Raw genomic sequence first — 16,942 nt, 5'->3', positions numbered from 1 at the left:
GTGTTAGCTAACACCTTCATCTTGTTGTATTGTGTTAGTTTAGCAAACTCATCTGTTAAAGTCCATTATACTCACAAAAAGTTAGGAATATTCAACTTTCGGGTGAAATTTCAGAATGCAGCTAAAATGCGCTATAATCTTTACAGGTGAACTTACCTTCCCTAAACTTTTGAATGCACATGTCCAACTGTTCAATGTTTCAGTATTTATTGCATAACATGCTGTTCTCTAACAAGGTGATTAACCGCAAAAACTACAACAAGTGTCTGATCCATGAATCGACCAATAAATGTTCTGGTTCAATGACAATTTGTATTTAAACAGTCCTCTTCATCATGCTGTTGCAGCTGTTCACATTTTGACATCGTGAGACCAAAACGACACCTAACAATTTATTAACAGTACCTGGCCATTCCGAGGCTTCAAACGGGATGTTCTCAGAGGGAAGTTGCCACTGTGAGTGTCACACAGTGTCATCAGCAGGTTACAAGAGAGACACAGAGAGAATGGAAGAGTCACAGAAAGGCATAGTGGTAGTCCTTTGGCCACATCCCATGCTGATGACCGCTTCATTGTTAACAGTGCCCTGCGGAACTGGATGATCAATGCCACTCAACTCCAGCCACGTTTAAGGGAGATAAGAGGCTCCAGAGTGTCACGTCAGACCATTCAAAACCGCTTACATCAGCATGGGCTGTGTGCTAGAAGATCTGCAAAGGTACCTGACCACACCACCAGGCACAGGCGTCATCGTCTTGCATAGGCATGAGCATTTGCGCTGGTTGAGGAACCAGTGGGCCTCAGTACTGTTCTCTGATGAAAGTCAGTTCACACTGAGCACTAATGATGGCCGGAGACGTCAAGGAGAATGCTATGCATCAACCACTGTTGTCACCAGACAAGCTTTTGGAGGTGGTGGTGTTACAGTCGGGGTAGGTGTGTCTAGTCAATACAGAACTGCCCTACACCCTGTGAATGGTACTGTGACAAGCCAATACCAAAGAGTATAGAAGTACCAAGAGGCGAAACTCAATAGAACGCTCCATAGCAACAGTTCCGCCCATGACATAACTGTGCTGCCGCCATTTTGGACTGACACCTACACAAAACGCCGTAGAATAATACGAGCCAGTCGCGCTTGACCAACTTACAATGACTTATGTAAAGTTTGTATATATATGTATTTATATCTAAATTAAATATTATAGACAGGTCCCCTTCACCAATTGACTAGACTGTTTCATACTGCTTACTGTTTACCAAGTAAACCGATACAATTACTGCAAACCCTTTACTTACCCATATCTATGTTCTATTGTATTTTTTTCCTTGTTAAGTTAAAAACTTAATGTAGTGAAATAACCAGATTCGATGTTTGGTAGTGATAGAGTCAGACACACTCAAATTTATTTATTCACAATGTAATTTTTTTTTTTTTATTAAAAAATACATTTATAAAAAAATGGTACACATTCATAAAAAACTGTTCAAATTTATCACAAAATATGAACACCTAGCAACCATTGTCTCACGGACTCCAACTATTGTGAGGTCTCTGTAATTTGTCATGTATTAAGTGAACACTGAACTAAAAATAGTAATAGATCAAAATCAAATAAGCAACAGAGATCAAAACCACCACCGGCAATTGTGTTACCCGCTACAGCTGAAATCAACCTGCATTTGGCGAGTTGGCAGATGTTAATGTCAAGCAGTCCTGCTAACAATTTAATATGTACTGTAAAATCGATTCATAGTTAAAATATTTCCCCTTATTATTATTACCTTTGTGGATCACTTGGAAACCGGTGAAACGCAAAATCATGCCTGGTGGATTGATAATTGCTGCAATTTATTGCAGCACACTGCTTACGTTTCAGCCACTTGCTCGCTCGCATCTTCTACACACTTTTTGCAGGTGTCAGTCCAAAATGGCGGCAACGCCTCCGCAGCGCCATCTATAGACTGTTGCCCATATCAGTACAGAGTTTCGCCTCTTGGTACTTCTATACTCTTTGCCAATACTACCTGAATAACATCATTAATTCAATCATTGTGCTTCTGCATGAGCAACACAGGCCTAACTTCATTTTCACGGATGACAATGCCCCAGCTCATCGAGGTTGCATCATCAGGGAACAGCTGCTACAGTCTGGGGAAACTTAAATAGAGTGGCCTGCACTTTCTCCAGACCTGAATCCCATAGAAAACCTATGGGATCAGCTGAACTGTAGAGGGTCGTAACCCTGCACCCCAGAACCTCAATCTCCTGAGGGCAGCCCTTCAAGAAGAGTTGAATGCCATGCCTCAACAGACAATAAGTCGACTTGTGAACATCAAGAGACATCTCTGTCAAGCTGTAATTGATGCTCAAGGACACATGACAAATTACTGAGACATTGACATTTTTTGTTGTAGTATACCCACCACTGTTGTTTGCTTTTGTTTAAAAAAAATTGTTTGAGATGAAGAAATTACCATTGCATGCTTCTACTTAAATGCTCTACTATATAGTATCACTATAGCATGAACATTTTCCATTTTCCATACATTTCACCCAAAAGTCTAATATCCCTAACTTTTCGTGAGTAGTGTATACAACTGTATAATATTTGGTCATGTTCTGTTACATCCACACCAGGCTCCACCCTCACTTCTTCACAACGATCGCTGTCACCTGAGTACTAATCAGACACACCTGTCATCACCACCTGATCTCACTCTTCACGACCATATATATACACACACACCAGTTCAGTCAGTGTCCAAGCTCGTATGCACGAAAGTGGACTCTTGTGTTCTCATAGCGGCTGCTATACTTACCTGTTACCTTTCCTGCTTTCTCCTAGTGTGCTCCTTGACCCTCCGTGTTTCTCCAAGTCCTCGGAATCCCCTCCTCGTCCTCGTCTGGTCAGTGGTGTGTGTGTGGTCGTGGTCATCTCCTCTGCTATCCTCCAGTTCGTCATCCTTCTGCAATGGAAAAGACTGTTTAGACTTCCAAAAGTGATTCTTCAGTTATTTCTGACCTTAAGTTCCTTACCTATTATTTGATGTCGAACTCTTCCTGTTAATTAACTTTATTTACGTTTACTTACCAAGTTGTCCAGTCCACTTCCTTACAGAAGCTTGGACCGTTTCGGGAACTTGTGGACGCATCCCGAAGGAACCTTCCCACACCCACCACACCAACGGCATCAAATCCTTCAACAACCCAGACTCAAAACCCGGAAGTAAACAATCCTTCTTCATCCGCCACGGTAGTATGTCCCATGGTGCGATCGACGCCTTTCTCTGGTGCGGCGGGGGATTGCAAGGGATTTCTGTTACAATGCTCCATCACTTTCGCTACCTATCCGAATGTATATAATACTGACAGTGCTAAAATAGGATATATCATTTCCTGTCTTTCCGGTACAGCATTACGATGGGCCGAATCTATATGGAATCAAGCGGGGCCGGCTGTGAGTTCGTACGCTGCTTTCTCTCAGCATTTCCTGGAAGTTTTCGGACGGACTGATCACGAGTCATCAGCAGGTGAAGAGTTGTATCATTTTCATCAAAATAACCTCACTGTGCACGAATATTCCGTCAGGTTTCGGACTTTGGCGGCCGCGAGTGGATGGAACGAAAGGGCTTTGGTAACTTCGTTTCGGCAGGGTTTAGAATCCAATCTCCGTCTGATGCTGGCGCCGTACGATGACGCAATCGGATTGGAACGCTTCATTCAGCTGGCTCTACGCTGTTCAGCTCGGGTAACAGCCTATTCTCAGCATCCTACTAGCACTACAACATTGAACCCCCGTCCGCCAGAGATTCACCACCCTCCAGAACCATCGTCAGAACCCATGCAGCTTGACAATCGTCGATTAACCCCAAGGTAACGTCAGCGACGGATCACTATGGGGTTATGCCTTTATTGTGGGCAATCAGATCACCTCATTAAAGACTGCCCTCGCCGTCCTCCGCGGCCGGTGGTGAGTACCATTTTACCCATGCACGAAAACATGTACCCGTTCACATCACCTGTAACACTTACTGCTCCGAGTGTCTCCATTACAGTAGCAGCCCTTATCGACTCGGGATCTGCGGGTAACTTCATCGCTGGTCATCTCGCACGACGTCTAGGGATCAAAATCACACCTACTGAATTAAGATATCAAGTTCAATCTGTCACTGGGAAACCTTTGTCTGATCAAGACGTACAATGTCGTGCAGGGCCGGTACATCTACGCGTGGGTCAATGGCACGAGGAGGACATCTGGTTCCTGGTTCTGGAGGGCTCGACAATGGATGTGGTATTGGGGCGTCCGTGGCTGGCGAGGCATGATCCCATCCTCTCCTGGGGCTCAGGGGAGATCCTAAAGTGGGGCCCGCATTGCTGGCCTGAATGCTTCCCCAGTTTACCTCTCCGTTCTCCTCGTTCTCTGCAAGTATGTACCACTTCTATTGAAAGTCCTGTTGAAAGACAATCTGTTGTCATCCCACCAGATTATCGTGCCTTTTAAGATGTATTCTGCCCCAGGAGAGCTGCTCGCCTGCCACCTCATCGCCCATGGGACTGTGCAATTGATCTGCTCCCGGATGCTCCCGGAGTGCCCAAAGGAAGGATCTATCCATTATCGATTCCAGAAAATCAAGCTATGGAGGAATACATTAAAGAGGCACTTCAACATGGTTACATCCGTCCATCGACTTCCCCTGCTGCTTTCAGCTTCTTTTTCGTCGCCAAGAAAGATGGAGGGCTCCGTCCATGTATCGATTACAGAGCATTAAATAAGGTAATCGTACCTTTTAAATACCCTCTGCCTCTTGTCCCTTCAGCACTGGAGAAGTTAAGAGGAGCAAAGATCTTCACTAAACTGGATCTGCGCAGTGCATATAATCTAGTTCGGATTCGTCACGGAGACGAATGGAAGACGGCATTCATCACCCCCACTGGGCACTATGAATATCTGGTGATGCCGTATGGATTAGTTAACGCACCATCCATATTCCAAGACTTTATGCACGAGATTTTCCGTGAGTACCTACACAAATTCCTTGTCATTTACATAGATGACATTTTGATCTATTCCTCCAGTCTCCAGGAACACCGCCAACATGTTCACAAGGTACTCACCAAGCTCCGAGAACACCAGTTGTTTTTAAAGGCGGAGAAGTGTTCCTTCCACCAACCATCTACCCAGTTCCTAGGGTACAACATTGATCAGTCTGGGATCAGCATGGATCAAGGTAAAATTAAGGCCATCACCAACTGGCCGGTTCCCACTTCTATCAAGGAGTTACAGAGGTTTTTGGGATTTTCTAATTTTTATCGAAGGTTCATTGACAAGTATAGTGACGTAGCTAGCCCCCTCACCTCTCTACTCAAGGGAAAACCGAAGACGCTCCTTTGGAACCCAGAATCCTCACGAGCCTTCCACAAACGTAAAACTGCTTTTACCTCTGCACCCGTTTTAATCCATCCAGATCCTGAGAAACGCTTTGTGGTCGAGGTGGACGCCTCCACGACTGGAGTCGGAGCTGTTCTTTCCCAGCAGCAGGGGAACCCTCCACAACTAAAACCGTGTGCCTACTTTTCCCAGAAATTGACCCCGGCGGAGAGAAATTATTGGAATATTGGAAACAGAGAACTTCTCGCCATAAAACTGGCTCTGGAAGAATGGAGGCACTGGTTGGAGGGGTCAGTCCACCCTTTTCAGGTACTTACTGATCATAAAAATTTACAGTATTTACGTGAAGCTAAACGTCTCAACCCTCGGCAAGCTCGATGGGCTCTCTTTTTTACAAGATTCAGATTTACCATCTCTTATCGACCTGGACCCAAGAATGTGAGAGCTGACGCTCTATCTCGACTCCATGCCACCAAGGAGGAACCAGAGTTAGTAGAGCCCATCCTACCTGAACGAATCTTTGTAAGTCCCATTCAGTGGGTGACCCCTCCAGCCGCTGTTGAACCCGCTCCAGCTCCTCCGCCAGGTTGATGGAATAAGATGTGCAAAGGTACGTGAGAGGGTGCCGGGAATGCGCCATATCGAAGACCCCTAAACATCTACCATCTGGAAAACTTCTGCCACTCCCCACACCTAACCGCCCCTGGTCACACCTAGGGGTTGATTTTATCACCGACTTACCCGCTTCCGGAGGTAACACTTGTGTTTTAGTTATAGTGGACCGATTTTCTAAATTCTGTCGTCTCATCCCTCTTAAGGGTCTTACCACTGCCTGGGAGACAGCCCAACTACTATTCGACCACGTATTCCGACTTTATGGATTACCTGAAGATATCGTATCTGACAGAGGGGCACAATTTATATCCCGGGTATGGCGGGCATTCTTCCGGCTCCTAGGTGTGACCGTTAGTCTCTCCTCTGGCTACCATCCTCAGACTAACAGGCAGACAGAAAGGAAGATCCAGGAAGTGGGGCGGTTCCTCCGTACCTTCTGCCACGGCCACCAAAGCACCTGGAACCAGTACCTGGGCTGGGCTGAGTATGCTCAGAACTCTCTTCGACAGGCTACCACCGGACTCACCCCATTTCAATGCATACTCGGCTTCCAGCCCCCACTCTTTCCCTGGTCGGGAGAACCATCTGACGTGCCTGCGGTAGATTACTGGTTCCGGGAGAGTGAGAGGGTCTGGGACGAAGCTCATCAACATCTCCAGAGGGCAGTGCGTAGACAAAAGACCAACGCTGATTCCCGTCAATCTGAGGCTCCAGTGTATCAAGTAGGTCATAGGGTCTGGTTGTCAACTCGGGACATTCGCCTACGCCTGCCCAGTAGGAAGCTGAGTCCCAAGTTTGTTGGTCCCTTCACAATAGTGGAGCAGATCAACCCGGTCACCTACCGTCTTCAACTCCCACCTCACTACAGGATTCATCCTACATTCCATGTTTCACTACTCAAACCCTTTCACGATCCTCTTCTTGTCTCCACAGTGCCTGGTGAAGAAGAACCCCCTCCTCCTATAGTCGTCGAAGAGGGAACTATCTACAAGGTCAAGGAAATCCTGGATTCCCGACGTTGTGGTGGTAAACTGGAATACCTCTTAGACTGGGAGGGCTATGGCCCAGAAGAGAGGTCCTGGGTCCCTAGAGAGGGATGACACACTCCTGAAAGAATTCCATGAAACTCACCCTCATCGTCCAGCACCCTGAGGTAGAGGTCGACCACCACGGCGTCGGAGGGGTCCGGCTTCGGGAGGGGGCCCTGGAGGGGGGGGTAATGTTACATCCACACCAGGCTCCACCCTCACTTCTTCACAACGATCGCTGTCACCTGAGTACTAATCAGACACACCTGTCATCACCACCTGATCTCACTCTTCACGACCATATATATACACACACACCAGTTCAGTCAGTGTCCAAGCTCGTATGCATGAAAGTGGACTCTTGTGTTCTCATAGCGGCTGCTATACTTACCTCTTACCTTACCTGCTTTCTCCTAGTGTGCTCCTTGACCCTCCGTGTTTCTCCAAGTCCTCGGAATCCCCTCCTCGTCCTCGTCTGGTCAGTGGTGTGTGTGTGGTCGTGGTCATCTCGTCTGCTATCCTCCAGTTCGTCATCCTTCTGCAATGAAAAAGACTGTTTAGACTTCCAAAAGTGATTCTTCAGTTATTTCTGACCTTAAGTTCCTTACCTATTATTTGATGTCGAACTCTTCCTGTTAATAAACTTTATTTATGTTTACTTACCAAGTTGTCCAGTCCACTTCCTTACATGTTCAGTATCATAGCCAGTGTTGGGGAAAGTTACTTTTAAAAGTAATGCATTACAATATTGAGTTACTCCCTAAAAAAGTAACTAATTACATTACTTAGTTACTTTTTATGGAAAGTAATGCATTACTTTACTTTTGCGTTACTTTTTAAATCTGGGCAGGGCTTGCTTGTTTGTTTTCAATATAAAAAGTTAGGATATTTGAAGGATAAAGAAGGATATTTGTATTATTTAACATATTTAATTATTGCAGGTTTGCGTCATATTCTGAGTTGAATTTTACTGTTTTTATTCATGTTGAGGAATACTGAATCAGTTTTTTTGTATGTGAGATGAATTAATGCATGTTTATATTTATTCTAGAACTAACATCTTACTCCCGATTTCTCTCAGCATGGGGAAAGCTGAGCTTTTAATCACTATATGGGGGGAAAAGTAACTGGTGTTTCTTATTTGAAAAAAGTAACTCAGATATTTTCTTGTCAATTAAAAAGTAATGCGTTACTTTACTAGTTACTTGGAAAAAGTAATAATATTATGTAACTTGTAACTTGTAATGCGTTACCTCCAACACTGATCATAGCTAAGGCTGAATTCTGTTTTAGTGTGCGCATCATATTGTGTTCAAATCGTCAAACATTCGAGTATCATTTCCGAAAACATACTGTAGGTGTATATTTCTTTATGCATATGTATTTATCATTCAGTCAACACTATGCCTGCGTGCTTTAAAATGTGGTATATAACTCTAAAGATGCCCATGAAAAAAGGAAGTTGGCATTTAAGATGATAGCTTATATAATGCTTATTTCCTGCACTACTTTGTCAGAGGGAAGAAGCATTTTACTGAACACAGAGCAAAAACAGACACTCTGAGTGTAGTTCATATGTCAAGCATGTGACAGAGGAATATGAAGAGGCTCTCTGTGTGTACAAAAGAAAACAACAAGGCAAAGCATGAAAAAGAAAATTGCAGATAAATAATCCACTTGACTTGTAATGACAGTGGTACTGCCCTAATCAACTGACCATCTTGTGCATGAATTGAACAAAACAACCAAATGTTTTATAAAAGAGTTTATAACTGATACAATTGGAGTTGCTTTCCAATTGTTTTTGTTCCAAGATTTTAAAGAGCAAGTAGCATTAATGTAACAGGGTGGACTGGAGTTTTAAGTAATTTAACGGTTTTACACTAATTTAATTGTTATATGTTCCCTTGTTTTGTTTTGTTTTGTTTTAAGACTCATTTTGTAATGTTTTATTCCCATTGTTCCTCTATTCTGTCTTCCCGTGTTTAGTTCCTGTTTCATTGCCTGTCTTACTGGTTTCCATATACCCTCATTAGTTAATAAATTAATTAGTAATGAATTAATTACTTTCACTTGTCCCTTGTTCCAGCCTCTGTTACTTTGTGAATTTATCTGCATGTTTCTACAGTGCCTTGTGAAAGTATTCATAGCCCTTCATTTTTTATAGTCTAACATTTTTTTTATGTTAGACTGCTTTGAATTTCTTTTTTTCCCCACATCAATCTACACTCCATAATGACAAAGCACAAAAAAATGTGTGACAGCTTTGCAAATTTATTAAAAAATAAAACACTGAAATAGGTACATTGCATAAGTATTCATACCCTTAACTCAATACTTAGAAGCACCTTTACAGCCTCAAGTCTTTTCGGGTATAATGCGACGAGTTTTGCACATCTGTATTTCTGATATCAATTATCTGCTGTTCTCCTCACCTCTCGAGCTTGGTTAGCTTGAATGGGGGCTGGCAGACATTTTCAGGTTTCTCCAGGAATATTTGATTGGGTTTAAGGCCAGGCTTTAGCTGGGCCACTCAAGTACATTCACAGAGTTGTCTGTAAGCCACTCTTGCTGTGTGCTTAGGGTTATTATCCTGTTGGAAGGTGAATCTTCTGCCCAGGGGAATAGTTTATTACAAAATAAACAACAAAAACGGCCCCGTGGGGGAAAACACTGCTGGCAACATGGCAGGCTTGGCAGGACAGAAACAGGCAAGGTGCAGGACAGAAACATGCAACATGCGATAACAAACTAGCACAGGAAAATAAATAGGGAGCAAATGAGGCAGATAATGAGGGAACAGAGTTGGGGCAAATGAACCAATAATCAAGTAACAAGATGGGCAGGGCCAAGACAATAGACATGAGAGCACATGGAAATAAGACAAAAGCCATGTGCTCACATAAAAGCAAAAACACAAGCACATGGACAGCAAAACATAAAGCACCAGTGTCTGGACCCCGACACGAAACTGAAACTGAACTCAACAGATATGAGTGCCAGGATCCGAACACCATGCTCCAACAAGAAACAAGGCACGCAGACAACATGAAAACAAGACATGATGGGAGTGCCAGGGTTCTGTCACAAAACCACAAGAAAACTAGACTGACAGAACCCTGACAGAGGCTGCTACCACCACACTTTACTATTGGGATGGTATTGCAGGTGATGAGCAATGCCTGGTTTCCTCATACATGTATGCTTGGAACTGAGGTTCATCAGACCAGAGAATCTTGTTTCTCACAATCTGAGAGTTCTTTAGGTGCTTTGTTGCATATTCCAAGGGGGTTTTCATGTGTCTTCATTGAGGAGAGGACTGAGTCTTGTCACACCACCATAATAACCAGACTGAATTGTTGCAGTGATGTATGTCTATATGTCAGTTTCTCCCATCTGCGTATATGATCATGGAGGCCAACTAGAGTCACTATCAGCTTCTTGGTCCGTCTAACCAAGGTTCTTCTCCATCAATTGCTCAATTTGGCCAGGAGGCCAGCTCTAGGAAGAGTCCTAGTTGTTTCAAACTTCTTCCATTATGAATAATGGAGGCTATATGCTTCTGTGAACCTTGAATGCAGCAGAACCTTTTTTTTAACTTGTCCCCAAATCTTTGCTTTGACACAGTCCTGTTTCTGAGTTCTACAGGCAGATCTTTTGACCTCAGGGCTTGGTTTTTGCTCTGATATGCATTTTACTTTTATTTTTTCATTTCAGTTGTTTATTTCTAATAAATCTGCAAAGTTGTTACAAACATGTTTTGTGCTTTGCCAATATGGTGTATGGAGTGTGGACTGATGTGTAAAAACAAGTAATTTAAAGCATTTTAACATAAGGTTGCAACATAAAACCATAAAAAAAATGAAGGGGTATGAATACTTTCGCAAGGCACTGTATATAGTATGCTAAAGAGTAGCATGTCCAAATTGACAGTATTCAAAAAACAGTATAGGTGAAAAGGACTCGGATGACCTACTCTATCCACCGAGATTCCATAATTTTCAATTATCCACAATTTTTCAATTAAAAATAAATGATCCGTTCTATAATGAACAATAAGTCCTTTTTTAGAATCTGTTGATCAAGAATAGCATTGAGTGCTCAGTTTCAAGGCTGCGTTGTGATAAAGAACCCTTCCTTCTCCTTTTATACCCATATTTATAAACATGGCCACAGCTGAGTGAGCTCACGTCCTGTGGAGTTTGAGATTAGCTCAGAGCAAACAAGCTCTCTGTCAAGAGGCTGGCCAAAGCTGAACACAACAACGCTGAGTTCTGATAACAGTGCTTTGAAGGTGTTTGGAAGAACGCCACGAGGAAGACAAGGACATTCCAAACACATGGCTGTCTGATGGAGGAAATAATGTCTCAATGCTTCCCGTGACCCTTCTTTCCTGACACCAGATACAGTAGTTCAGTCATGTGGGAACAAACCTCTATTAATGATCTCACACCACGTTACACACTACTGTGTCATTAAAATACATGCCGGCAGTAAAATAGCTGGACTGTTTAAAGACTGTTCTCACAGAATGATTGTTATATTAATGATAGATATATACTAATAAATATTTAAAACATGGATGTTAAAATATTAAATAATATTTAAATATTGAACAATTCTAGGAACAAAAATCTAAATAAAACTACTATACAAGAATGCTTAAAAACAAATATTGTAAGGTAATTTTTTGCAGATCTTGTCTGGTATTTATTTATTTATATATTTATTCATTCATTTATTTGTTTGTTTGTTTGAATCCATAAACTTGATAAAAATGAAATATAAATTAAAAATTTTTATGAAATATATTTGATTAAATATTTTATTTAATTTGATGTATTTATTAAATATTTGTTATTTTATAATACAAAATATTGCTCTCACTTCCCAAAAGTTATTTTTTTCAAGCATTTAAGAGAGTAGCCCCCCCCCTACTGGAAATGCACTGCCATTGTACAGCTAATTTCTTAAAAACAGTGGAGGTTGTCAGTTACTTATGCAATTTATAAAAAAAAAAATACTTCAACGCATCTTTTCAATTCTTACTTTGATCCACATTTTATATGAAAATTGTAAAATAAACAAACAAACAAACAAACAATGACTATAAATTTGATCTTAAAAAGATTAGAATATCATTAATTTAAAAAATAATTATAATATTTTATAATTAAAATTATTATAATTTAATTAATTTTAAAAAGTTCAAATAGTACAACAAATGAAACACAGGGTTCACATTTTATTAGAATGTTTTATTGTCTAACAAAATTATTTTTTAAAGTTAACTTTTTGTGTTTAGATTACCACTGAAAAAATTGTTCAGTATCTTAGATTTAATGTAGTTTCAAAAGCCACTAAAAAGAAACTACTTTCCATCTATAAAAGATAAATATTATATTACTTATTAATTACACTATATTATAATGATCATACTATAATATATATAATATGTAATACACTATATTATAATGATTACAATACTGTTATACTAATATTATATAGTTTTTTTAATGGTTAAAGTAGAATACACATATTAATACTATAATACAAATATGTGCGAAGGAAATGACATCAAACAGAGCAAAATAGAATCATTTGAAGACACAAGTACATTAAAATACAAATAACACATCACCACAACAAGATTATAACATAACTTAGTGGTTATGATGTAAAGAATCACCATTTTGCCATGCACTGAATGATAAACAGGTTTATTTGGAATTTAAAGATTTAGATCATGCATTCTGTAAGTCATTCTGTAAAATGGCTTATGTTGCTGTGTAATACAATAGTGATGTTAAAGCACACAAATGCTGCCTAAAGGCTGCCACATTTCATTTATGAGCTCAGATGCAGCACGCATTTAAAGAGAGAGAAGCATTAAAATGATTTTCACACCACATTTATATGTGTCTCCAGTGGTTTGCAGTTTCTTTCAGCACAACTAGTTTTTTTGTATAATAAAAATGTCAAAATTTAGTCATTCTAGTCACAATATTGACATTTATCAAGTAGTTATTTACGAAACCTATTATATGTTATTGATCTAGACAACATGATTACTATCACTACAATGATCAATCATTACAGTGTGTAATAACTGTATAATAACTGTGATATTATGCATTTATGTGAAGCCTTTCATTTATGAGTCATCTCCCCCGGCACAGTCACAGTCACAAGCTGTTTCCACTCACAATGTGAGTCAGTTCCAAACTCATTTTTCATTTCCGTCACACCAATCACTCCAGCTCTTATCCAATAATCCCACACTTTCTTCTCTTCTCCCAGGTTCCTGAGTTCCTCTTCAGCAAGGATGATGTTACCGTAGGGCCTCCTCTGTCATCACGGTCTCTTTTACCCCATTGAATGTCTCTGTGCACATGGTGATGTCATCACGGGTCGAGATATGTCTCCGGTTGGGCCCGTGGTGGCGCCTGCGGGGCAACAGGAAGAGGCGTTTGACAGCAGAGCGATACTTGTTAGACATGAGGTTGTAGAGGACGGGGTTAATTGAGGCGCTCAGGTAGAAGAGCACCATGGAGGCCACGTTGAAGTTCTGGCTGAGGCGGGCGGAGTGGTAGTCATCCACATGTGTGAAGAGAAACCGACCAATGTGGTAAGGCAGCCAGCAAATGGCAAAGACCGACACAACAACAGCTAGGAGAAGAGAGGGAGACAGGACACGGGGTTAATAGAAGAATGAGACTTGTCCATGTTCTGGGTGGTTGCATACTGAGACTGATTTATGAAGACTTCTAATAAACAAAACAGCCAGACTTGTTAATCAAACAAAAATAAACAAGACTGATAAACAGACAAGATGATACATATTTACAAGATCTGTCAGGCTTCTTTTCACACAAGTTGACATCATTCATTTACACTGCAAAGACATTTCTACTGGTACTAATTTAGATAAGACAATATTCATGTCTCACCCTAGTCACTTCAGACCAGGGATGGGCAGCTTTGTTCCTGGAGGGTCACTGTTCTGCAGAGTTTAGCCCCAACCCTAATCAATTACACCTGAACAAGCTATCAATATCTTTAAGATCACTAAAAAGCTACAGGCAGGTGTTTTTAATTAGGGTTTGAGCTAAACTCTGCAGAACAGTGGCCCTCCAGGAACGAAGTTGCCCATCCCTGATTTAGATGGTGAAGAATGAGAGTAACTTTCACTTTTACCCCTTAGAAATTAGGGAGAGTGATGAAATTACAGTTATTCTTTTTAACCGTAGTCTACAAATACAACTTTTAGACAGATTTAAAAAAAAAAAAAAAACTAATTTGAGAAAATAAAATCAAGATTTGTTTAATCTACTTCTCTTTATGTATTTATTCAATAGTTACAAGTACAGTAGAATAATTGTCACATAGCGCTACAGCTCACATTGGTAGTGGGGTAGATTGTAGCAACAATATATATTAACATTAACATTATTTTGGTCAAGTCTAAGTTGTAGATTTCAAAACAACTTTAATTTGTAACAAACATTGGGAAAAGAGTTATTTTTCAAAAATTGTAAAGAGGAAATGGCACACATTTAGTGCTCCTTGTGGATTTTCTAATGGGAATGAGCCTATGTTTTGGGTTAGAAAGCGTGTCAAAAGCATGTATTGCAAATTGTAATGGTAAAAACACTTTGTAACAGAAAAAAGTAGTCCTTTCCAGTCATGGACTCATCATGATCCAGGATCCCATTTTCCTCTAGTCTCTAAGACTGGGATCTTAAAACATATTGCTGCATTATAAGCCTAAAATGATCTAAATTATATGTATGGCATTTAACTTTCTTAATGCACATTTTATCAATTGAATAACATATTGACTGTGCCACATTAGTCAAAACATCCTAAAAATATTATTAACACATTTTAATAATATTATTGCAAAATTTTATGTACAAATATATACAAATCACATATATAATTTAATAACAGTTTAGAACATTGTTTATTTATAACAGATTTATATCCTTAGCATTAATTTAGTCTATGTCATTGAACTTTGTGTGAACTTTACTAGAGGTACCTTCTGTTTGATGATTTTCATGGCCACATTTCTGACACAATTTCAGAAACTGAGGTCACTAACAAAGGAAAGTCAAAGGAGCCTACCTCTATGTCTGATGACATTCTGATCTCTAAATATGCATTGGGTCTCTCCAGTTTTTGTTTTAGGGTCCATCAGGCAAAAATCATTAGCATGACCATAAAGTAACTGCACATCTTTCTTCAACACACCTTGTGATTAGAGATTTGAGACTCTTTTATGTTTACAGCACAAACCTTGCGTGACTATTTACACTACAAGATTTGTTTTTTTTTTACACTGATTGCATTTTGAGTTGACGTTAGTTGCATAAAACCAGAGACCATCTGCAGATTTTAGGCAGACAAATTGCATAGATTATAATGGGCACCATGTCTGATATTTGGATCCGATTTTAGAACGCAGTCTTTTTTCATGCACCTTCATGGCAAACTCTGCATGAGTTTGATGAGTTATGAAAAGTTACATAATAAACGTCTAATGTGTCTAATGTCTAAGGAAGTGGCCAAAACCCCTCTAAAACCAGCCTGCTCACCAGCTAAAACCAAACCAGCCTGACCAACCTGGCCAGGCTGGGAGAACAGCTAAAACCAGCTACTTCCAGCTTAAACCAGCCAAGACTAGCCAACCAGCTTAGGCTGATTTTAGCTGGGTTTTTTTTCAGCAGGGATGCCCACATTTTCTCTGTAACCATTTTAAAATGCAGCAAAGGAATGATGCATAGTGTTTTAAAATCTGTTCAGACGTTAAAAGTCTAGTATATAGTAAATTCCAGTCTCAACAATTCCCAAGACCCACTCACCCAGAATCTTGACAGTCTGCCTGTTAACCTTCTGTCTGGCTGCTGCATTGGGCCCATGAAGTTCATGACGACTCTTCCACAACTTTCGACCAATGGATCCATACAGAAAGAGTAGGCAAAACATGGGGCAGAAGAAGTAGGCGGTCGACACCCAGATAGTGGTGTGCAGAAGCCCTGATTCAATGGCATAGCGTGTGTGCTTGCATTGCCGAGTGTCTGGGTCAGGCATCGTCTCGTTCTCGTACTCCACACCCATCAGGAAGAACACTGGCGCAGCAGATAGTAGGGCGAATCCCCACAGAGCCAGAATGACATACTTGACTCTTCGCTTGGTAATGGCAGCCTTGGCTTTGAAAGGAAAGCAGATGGCCAGGTAACGCTCCATGCTGAGCACTGTGATGTGGAGGATGGTGGCGTTGGTGCATCCTTCATTGATGTAGTGTGACAGACGGCACACCAGCTCCCCGAAGACCCAGGGTACGTACTTCCAGAGGCGGTAGAGGTCGAAGGGGAGGCTGAGGAAGATGACAAGATCTGAGATGGCCATGCTGGAGAGATACAGGTTGGTGGTGGTCTTCATGTCCTTGAAGCGCTGGATAATGAGGATGGTCATGGTGTTGCCGGTTATGCCGACGATGAAGAGCAGGATGCAAATGGTGGTGACAGGAATCAGGGTAGAGGTTGGGAAGAGAGAGTCTCCGCAATGGTGATCCTCCATGAACTCCTCCATATTGATGCAAGTCTGCAAGTGCCTCTTGATAAGGTTTAAGAGATTGTGGTAAGTGTATAAAAGACGTTTACAAGAGGATGTGACTCCTTTGTTGAAAGTTCATTTCAGCATCAGGGAAGGTGGAACCAAAGAGGTGGTGCGTTTAAACAGGACGTGAAAAAGATGTGTGGTTGTATCTGGTGCTCTGCTGCAAATGAGAGAATCACCTCTCCTCTACTGTGTGCGTGCAATATATCACTAAGTCATGTTCTTAATTAAATAGTGAGATCAGAAGAGGTGGAGACAGTAGACAGATAAGGATTGAGGTGA

At 41.0% G+C, this 16,942-nt stretch overlaps 1 protein-coding gene across 1 annotated transcript; it reads right to left on the bottom strand.

Moving 5' to 3' along the window:
- Positions 1 to 12,571: 12,571 nt before the first annotated feature.
- On the bottom strand, positions 12,572 to 16,807 carry mlnr (motilin receptor). Its single transcript, XM_051128635.1, has 2 exons — positions 15,904 to 16,807; positions 12,572 to 13,705 (listed from the first exon to the last, which is right to left on the bottom strand). Exons 1-2 carry the CDS (start codon positions 16,631 to 16,633, stop codon positions 13,368 to 13,370), a joined length of 1,068 nt encoding a protein of 355 aa, XP_050984592.1. The 5' UTR covers positions 16,634 to 16,807; the 3' UTR covers positions 12,572 to 13,367.
- Positions 16,808 to 16,942: the final 135 nt, after the last annotated feature.

This window comes from Labeo rohita, chromosome 15, assembly GCF_022985175.1.
Source record: "Labeo rohita strain BAU-BD-2019 chromosome 15, IGBB_LRoh.1.0, whole genome shotgun sequence".
Classification (NCBI taxonomy): domain Eukaryota; kingdom Metazoa; phylum Chordata; class Actinopteri; order Cypriniformes; family Cyprinidae; genus Labeo; species Labeo rohita.
Note: the sequence above shows the minus strand (reverse complement) of the source record. Positions and strands in the feature narration are given on the sequence as shown.